The 7780-nt window shown below is 40.8% G+C and overlaps 1 protein-coding gene across 1 annotated transcript in view; it reads right to left on the bottom strand.

Annotated features, from left to right (window-relative positions):
• Window positions 1-2243: 2243 nt before the first annotated feature.
• Window positions 2244-7780, bottom strand: part of EFHC2 (EF-hand domain containing 2) — a 228030-nt gene continuing 222493 nt past the window's right edge. Inside the window, exon 15 of the mRNA XM_006148862.1 lies at window positions 2244-2526. Within this exon, the coding sequence (XP_006148924.1) occupies window positions 2410-2526 (117 nt within the window). The 3' untranslated portion in view covers window positions 2244-2409. The remainder of the gene's footprint in view (window positions 2527-7780) is intronic.

Below are 7780 nucleotides of genomic sequence, written 5' to 3'. Positions count from 1 at the left end.
TCAATTCACCCAGACATCCAGAGATAGCACTTGCTTTTCCATCAAATGAGAAACATGTTAGCAACTAAAAATATAAGTATCAATATATGCAAAGGTTGTGGAACTTCTTTCAAAATATCGAAAGACAATTCTTAGAATACAATAATTGGAACAATGACAATAGTTGGAATTTTTCTTTTTCAAGGGAAAGGGAAGAGGCAGAAATTTCAGCCCTTCTCCCACCTCCCCCAAAGATTTCAGGGTTTGTTTGTGTTGAAAATCAGAGTTATCTACCCCTTGAAACCTAAGCAGAACACATTAGCATTTGGGGACCACCTGGGACTATTGTGGGGAGGAGCTGGTCAGCGACTTCCAGATGGATTGTGAGACAATCCATTGATATTTACATAAGGAGAATAAATGTTTTTTCTAAGATAGCATTTCCCTTCAGCGTCTTGAGACCACCAGCAAAAGAAGGAGGTACAGAAATTCTATTACATTAATAGTCTTTGTTTTTATGGCTTTGGCATTTATTAACTAGTGGGAGCTGTTTATTGGGTCATAAACTTTACTAATGGGGATATTATCTCTAAATTATAAATCTCCTTCAGTATATGGCTAAGTTATAAAAAGAATAATTATTTAAAGTGTCTGTACGGCTGCAATGTATCATGTTTATCGGCATGATTCCTATAATGGTCATTTAATTGCTAATTGTGGGCTTGAACCAGGAACAACCAGGGCAGTCACACACATCTTTGCAATAGAGTGAGTGGTCACCTCACAAACTCAGGAGCATTATCATTGGTTTACTTTTCCTTTTCACTTCCTACTTCTCAAGTGAATTACATTAGGAGCCTGTACCAGGGCTAAATTATCTACATATTTATACTCTTGAGGGAAAGACAGCTGACTGAAGAATTGAATAGGTAAGTGACGAATGTGTCAGCTTGAAAAGTTCCAGGACAGTGTCATCCTTCTAAAAGCTTGCTCTCTGGGGGATGAAAAATCTCAAAAGTGACAAAATGGCTGGGAATTGTCAGTTGTTTAAAAAAGAATGGAGCAAAAATCAAGTAGTCAAAATTAGGTTTTCTGGGTAGATGGTTCTAGTATAAAATATGAATATACTAGTTTATTGAAAAGTCCTATGGGGTCTCTTCCAACAGTGGAGCATGCAGAATTATCCTAGTTTATATATAGAAATAGTTTATTAACTTCGATTAAAAAAATGAAAGAGCCATTGTTGTTGAGCAAATTGGTACATCTGAGTGCCAAGAGGCCAGCTCATTTCTAGATAAGAAGCTGATGCAAATGTGGAGTGAAAGAATAATGAGACACAGGTGCCCTTGAGATGTCATCAGCTCCTCTTCCTCTCTTCAGAGCGGTCCCTGAAAGGTAAATGGGGCAGTTCCTTCTTGATAGGCTTCCATTGTCTCAGTGAACACCAGGCACATGAATTTATGATACACAGTCCCCAATGGCGAAGAATAGGGTAGCTTGGGATAGAATTCTTAACTAAATTCCCAGAAGTCCACACTATAGGTTTTAATAAAATTTACACCACATGACAAGAGTTCTGCTGCAGAAAAATAAAAATAGAACTAGAGAAATGCAGGGGAAAATGATTTAGTTTTAGCATATTTAAGTCTCTGGGATGGAGAAGGTGATGTGTTTATGTGTAAAATGAATAAAAAAAACCTCTCAAAATCTTCAATATTCACATCCCTATATCTTTTAGGCTTAGTATATTTTTGGTCATACTATGGCTACAGCCTAAGCTAAAAAGTTGACTTTAGATACAAAAAGGGCATTAAAAATATAATACTGTTTATATTTCTATTGCTCTCCCAGATTTGCATATGTGTGTGTGTGTGTGTGTGTGTGTGTGTGTGTGTGTGTATTGGACTGTGGGTGGAGTTCTTTTTCTTCCCTAAACTTTACTCATTTCAGAAAATAATATATTCACTCCAACGAGGCTTAAGAATTATTTTGATGAAATGGGTTGCAACAAAACTTAATTATATAAGTAATAAATATGTGTTAAAAAGATTTCAAAAATATTTAATAAAATAGCAACTTATTGCTCTGATGTAATTTCATTTTATATTGCCATGTACAGCCATCAAGTCATCTTCTTTTTGCATTGTAAAGAAGCAAATTATGTCAGATAGAAAATTATCATAAGATTCTTTGGTATCAATAAATCATAAATACAAAAAAAATGTTCGACATTTCTTTTAATGGCATTTTTTAATAGTGCCGGTATATCAGCAATACAATATGATGTTCTGAAAAATCTCAAGGGACAAAAGAAGATTAATTGTGGTTTATGGGTTTCCATTTAATATAAACTTGTTTCTTTTTGTTTTTGATGAAATTATGTCTACTGAAAGAAACTTGGCAAAATTAGAGCCATAAATGAAAGGGAGTTCACCAAAACTGGCAGATCTGTTCCTCTAAGCCATACACGTCCTTCAAAAGAGTGAAGTAGTCAATGCATTTTGCAGGAATAGGTGATGGCATCCCAAGCCAAACATCTTCACATACCTGGAAGAAAACAAAGGTGGGTATGGTTAGAAATCCATCTAAAAGTAAATTTTTGAAAATTCAACATTAAATTATTCCTTGTTTTTACATAACCTTTTGGCAAGCAGTTTATTTTCAAAGTGAAATTCCTACTATCTACTTCAGAATCATACGAACTTTGTGACAGCCTATATTCTTGTTCCATTTATTTGTTTATTTTTTTGGAGAGTTTTTTCTTTTTTTTTTTGGAGAGGTTTTCACTATAGGGTGCGTGCGCTTGCCAGACAGACAGAGAGAGACAGAGAGACAGAAAGCGAGAAATCACCCCCCAGGGGGATGGCCACGCCGCAATCCCTTCTCCTCCATTCTCCTCTCAGGATCTTGGGCACACACGCACATGCGCCCAGTGTGAGTTTAAGCCACCAGGTCTGGGACTTGAACTGCGGTCAACTACGTGGGAATCTAGCGACAGCCATTACGCTAACTCCCTTGTTCCATTTATTTACTTAAGTTTCTTTCTTCTGTAAGTGAAAGAGGCAGAGACAGGCACTCCCAACAGGGTCTTCACACGGCAATCTACTCCTGGCTTCAGCCAGCCCCTTAAACATGTGCACACATACACCTGAAGTGTTTAGGGAGGTCTATGGACACAAGCCTAAAATTTTCCTCTGTGAGTCAGCCTCACAGAGTGTTCCATTATTGCTCCACCAGTGTTTGGTGTTTGGCCTCTTCTTGTTCTTTTATATATATATATTTTTTTTTGGCTAGAAGGCACATGCACTTGCCAGAGAGAAACGAGAGAAACAGAGAGACAAAGAGTGAGGACAAGAAAAGAACCCCCTCCCCCCCCATAGGGAATGGTCACATCACAATCCCTTCTTCCGTTTCTCTCTCATTCTGGGATTTTTTTTTTTTTTTTGGAGAGATTTTCACTGTAGGGCGCGTGCGCTCGCCAGACAGACAGAGAGAGACATAGAGACAGAAAGCGAGAAATCACCCCCCAGGGGGGATGGTCACGCCGCAATCCCTTCTCCTCCATTCTCCTCTCGGGATCTTGGGCACGCACGCACACGCGCCCGGCGTGAGTTGTAAGCCACCGGGTCCGGGACACGAACCGCGGTCGACTACGTGGGAGTCCAGCGACATAGCCATTACGCTAACTGCTGGTTCCCTCATTCTGGGATTTTGAGCACACATGTACCTGGTGTGTTTCTCAAGTTGCCAGATCTGAGACTCAAAGCATGTGATTAGCCATGTGGGATCCAGTTGCCTTAACCAACTTGGCCATGGAGTCAGATGAGTGGATTTTTGTTCTTAATTCTTAGTTCCTGCTCTGTCTTAGAATTATGTGCCCATGCTCTTTGTCATATGACTTTTCAGAACCTCCCAGGGATTAAAGGAGTAGATTTTCCTGTCCCTTGAGTTGAGCCATAGGACTGGCCTTGGCCTATGTGCTATTAACAGATGTATTATGAACAGAGCCTCAAGTATGCTATCTGGTTTGGCTTTCTGTGCCTCTGCATTCAGCATGAGAAGAACACGGCTGAGGGCCCTGCTGATCCCAGAGTGTGTGGAGCAGACCAGGTGTGTAGCAGATCAGGCCCAACCTGCATTCTGAGCTAAATCCAGTTCATCTGACCTGCAGGCCTACAGACCAGAAAGATAAATGTACTTCACTGTGAATAACTGAAATTTTGGGAATTGTTTGTTATGCAGCATTATCTCAGTGACAGCTCCTTCTATACTTTATTAAAAAACTCAGTTTTTAACAACCAAATAAGGTGCTAGCAGGTAGCATGGTGGTTAAGGCACTGGACTCCCACACGGCTGACTACAGTTCAAGTCCTAGACCTGGTGGCTTGCTTTCTCACTTTTTCTCTTTCACTTTCTCTGGTGAGCACATTTGCCCTATGGCAAATTAAATAATAATAATAATAAATTAAATAAATAATTCTTTTTTTAAAATGGTAGCTACACTGGCTACTTGGTTACTGCTTCTTTTGATAAACAATGAAAAGAGCACCATATCACACACTTGAGAATAAGCTACTTTATATAGATGTGTGTGTGTATGTGTGTGTGTGTGTGTTTGTGTGTGCGTGTGTGTGTAGGATGGAAGTCTTCAAAAAGTTCACAGAAAGTGCATATTATAAAAAACTATGTGTAAAGGCCAGCGGGTGGTGTGGTGGTTAACAGCACTGGACTCCCACATGGCTGACCATGGTTCCAGCTACTACAGACCTGGTGGCTTTGTTTCTCACTTTCTATCTCTCTTTTGCTCTCTCTCTCTGTGTCTCTATCTGGTCAAAATAAAATAAAATAAATAAAATAAATAATGTTAAATAAGATAATCCTACAAAAATATCTATGTATAGATTTCAAATTTTTTGTACCAAAATAATCTCACACTTCGATTCTACTTTTCTGCACACAAACTTTTTGTATTTGCTTCAATGGTCAAATAATATCAACAGGGGTAGGGTGGCGGGAGTCCACCTAGTTGCTCTCATTTTTATTGTTGAGGTTAAGTGTTTTGCCTAAGAGGTTTTATATCCTTCTTTTTAGTATACAGAGTCATAAGGATAAGTCATCACAGAAACACAGGTAAAGACTCAATAATTCTATGTGATAGAATTTTGGAAGTAATGAGTAAGTGATGTTTCAGTTGCAGTTGAGCCTATGAGATGAGAAATAGTTCAAGAGAGAGTTAAAGGGATAAAGGATATTCTGGGCATAAGGAAGAGCAAAAGCAAAGGCTTGACCTAAAAATGAATTTTCTAGAAATGGTGAGGGAGCTGGACAGTGGCACAACAATGAAACATGGGGGCCAGCTGGACAGTAGTACAACAATAAACTCAGGCCAGTAGGTAGTGTGATGGTTGGGGCACTGAACTCCCATATGACTGACTGCAGTTTGATTCCTGGACCTGACGGCTTACGTTCTCACTTTCCCTTTCCTTTTCAATGTCTCTCTCTCTCTCTCTGGTGAGTGCATGTGCCCTGCAGCTCATTAAAAAATAATGATAAATAAAATTAAACATATAATTCTAACAAAACACACACACACACACACAAAAATACCATGACGCTCTGTTAGGCTGACCCACGTGGGAAGGTTCCAGGTTGGTATCTGAAGATCTCCCTAAGGACACCAGCCATGCCTGTACCCATGATCTGAGGTTGGAGTGCACTACAGCATCAGGATCCTGTTTGGGGTGCTATCTCTCTGTCTCTCTCACTCATAGAAGAAATAAACTTCAAAAAGACAGGTAAGGGGACCAGCAGTTGGCATAATGGCTATGTTGCTGGACTCCCATGTAGTCAACTGTGGTTCAAGTCCTGGACCCGGTGGCTTAAACTCATGCTGGGCGCGTGTGCATGCATGCCCAAGATCCCAAGAGGAGAATGGAGGAGAAGGGATTGCAGCATGACCATCCTCCCTGGGAGGTGATTTCTCGCTTTCTGTCTCTCTGTCTCTCTGTCTTCCTGATTAGCGCATGCACGCTATAGCAAAAGTCTCTCAAAGAAATAAAAAAAGGTAAGTAGCAGAGTGTGGTTTGGGGGCACATGGTGCAAAGTGGCAAGAAAGGTGCTTGGAAAAAGCAGCTGGGGCTAAACTCTGAGCCTTCTGTGCTAGTTCATACTTCAGGCTATGGTTAGAAGAAGTTGCTAGTAGATCTCAGCCTCAGGAATGACAAAAATCTGATTAGAAATTGATTACATAACTTGTTAGATGTATGAAGGATGAAATGAGGTAGGAAAATCTACTTGGAGGTGACTGTAAGAGCTCTAAAGAGACAGGTGTGCCATAACCAGAGCAGCTGGAGCTGGACAGAGAATAGCATCGGAAAGATTCTGCTGCAGGAGACCACAGAATACCTAGAGGTGAGAGACTGCAAATGGTGATATAAGAAAGGAGCAGTGCTATGGGTTACATTGTGTCCCCTTAAGAAGATATGTTGAAGGTGCCAGAAGGTGGCACATTGCTAATACAACTGGACCCACATGGGAAGGTCCTCAATTCATCCCCATGGGAAGGTCCTCAATTCATGTCCTTTCATATATTGGGTATGTGTGTGCATGCCAGTGATCTGGGCTGGGTGAGGCTGGAGGTAGACTGCAGTGTGACGACACTTTTGGGGGTACCTCTCTCTTTCTCTCTCTCAGAATGAATAAATGAATAGACTTTTTAAAAAAGATATTTTGAAGTCCTAACCCCTAATAATTCAGAATGTGACCTTATTTGGAAACAGGGTTGCTGCAGATGGAATTCGGTAAATTGAAGAAGATGAGATCATACTGAAGTAGGTGGGCCCCTAATCTGATATGACGGGTGGCCTTATAAGAACATGGCCACATGAAGATGGAGACACACAGGGAGAAAGAACACCATGTGACCACCAAGGCAAAGAATAGAGTTAAGCAGCTGCAAGCCAAGGAACACCACAGAGTGCTGGCAAACCATCAGAGCTTAGGAAGAAGAAAGGGAGGATTCCCAGAAAGGTTCCAGAGGGGGCATGGCCCTGGCTGGCATCTTGACTTTGGGCTCCTGGTCTCCAGAACTGTAAGAGAATGATTTCCTATGGTTTTAAGCCACCTAATTTATAGTACTACCTTAGGACAGTCTTAGAAAACTAATACAGGTAAAGGATGGTTCTAAGAATTCTAAATTTAGTAATAATTGATAGTGTCTGTATTTATTTCCTCAGGTTGCCCTAACAAACTTGGTGGCTGAAAGCATCAGAAATGTATTATCTCACAGTTCAGGAGGCCAGAAGTCCCAAATCAAGTTGTTGGCAAGGTTGGTTCCTTCTGGAAGCGCTAAGGGAAAATGTGTTCCATGCCTCTCCCTTAATTTCTGGTGGTTTCTGGCAATCCTTGGAGTTCCCTGGCTAGGAGACACATCATTCCAGTCTCTGCCTCTGCCTTCACATAATGTTACCTGTGTTTTTGCAAGTCCTTCTGATAGGGCACCAGTCACTTGACTTGGGGTCTACCCTAATCCAGTATGAAACCATTTTAATTGATTACACCTGCAAAGCTCTTATTTCCAAATAAAGTCACATTGTGAGATTCTGGGTAAACAAGAGTTTTTTGTTTTATTTTTTGTTTGTTTGTTTTTTTTTTTTTTGGAGAGATTTTCACTGTAGGGCGCGTGCGCCCGCCAGACAGACAGAGAGAGACATAGAGACAGAAAGCGAGAAATCACCCCCCCAGGGGGGATGGTCACGCCGCAATCCCTTCTCCTCCATTCTCCTCTCGGGATCTTGGGCAC

This window comes from Tupaia chinensis, unplaced genomic scaffold (genome assembly GCF_000334495.1).
Source record: "Tupaia chinensis unplaced genomic scaffold, TupChi_1.0 Scaffold000248_1, whole genome shotgun sequence".
In the NCBI taxonomy this organism is placed as follows: domain Eukaryota; kingdom Metazoa; phylum Chordata; class Mammalia; order Scandentia; family Tupaiidae; genus Tupaia; species Tupaia belangeri.
Note: the sequence above shows the minus strand (reverse complement) of the source record. Positions and strands in the feature narration are given on the sequence as shown.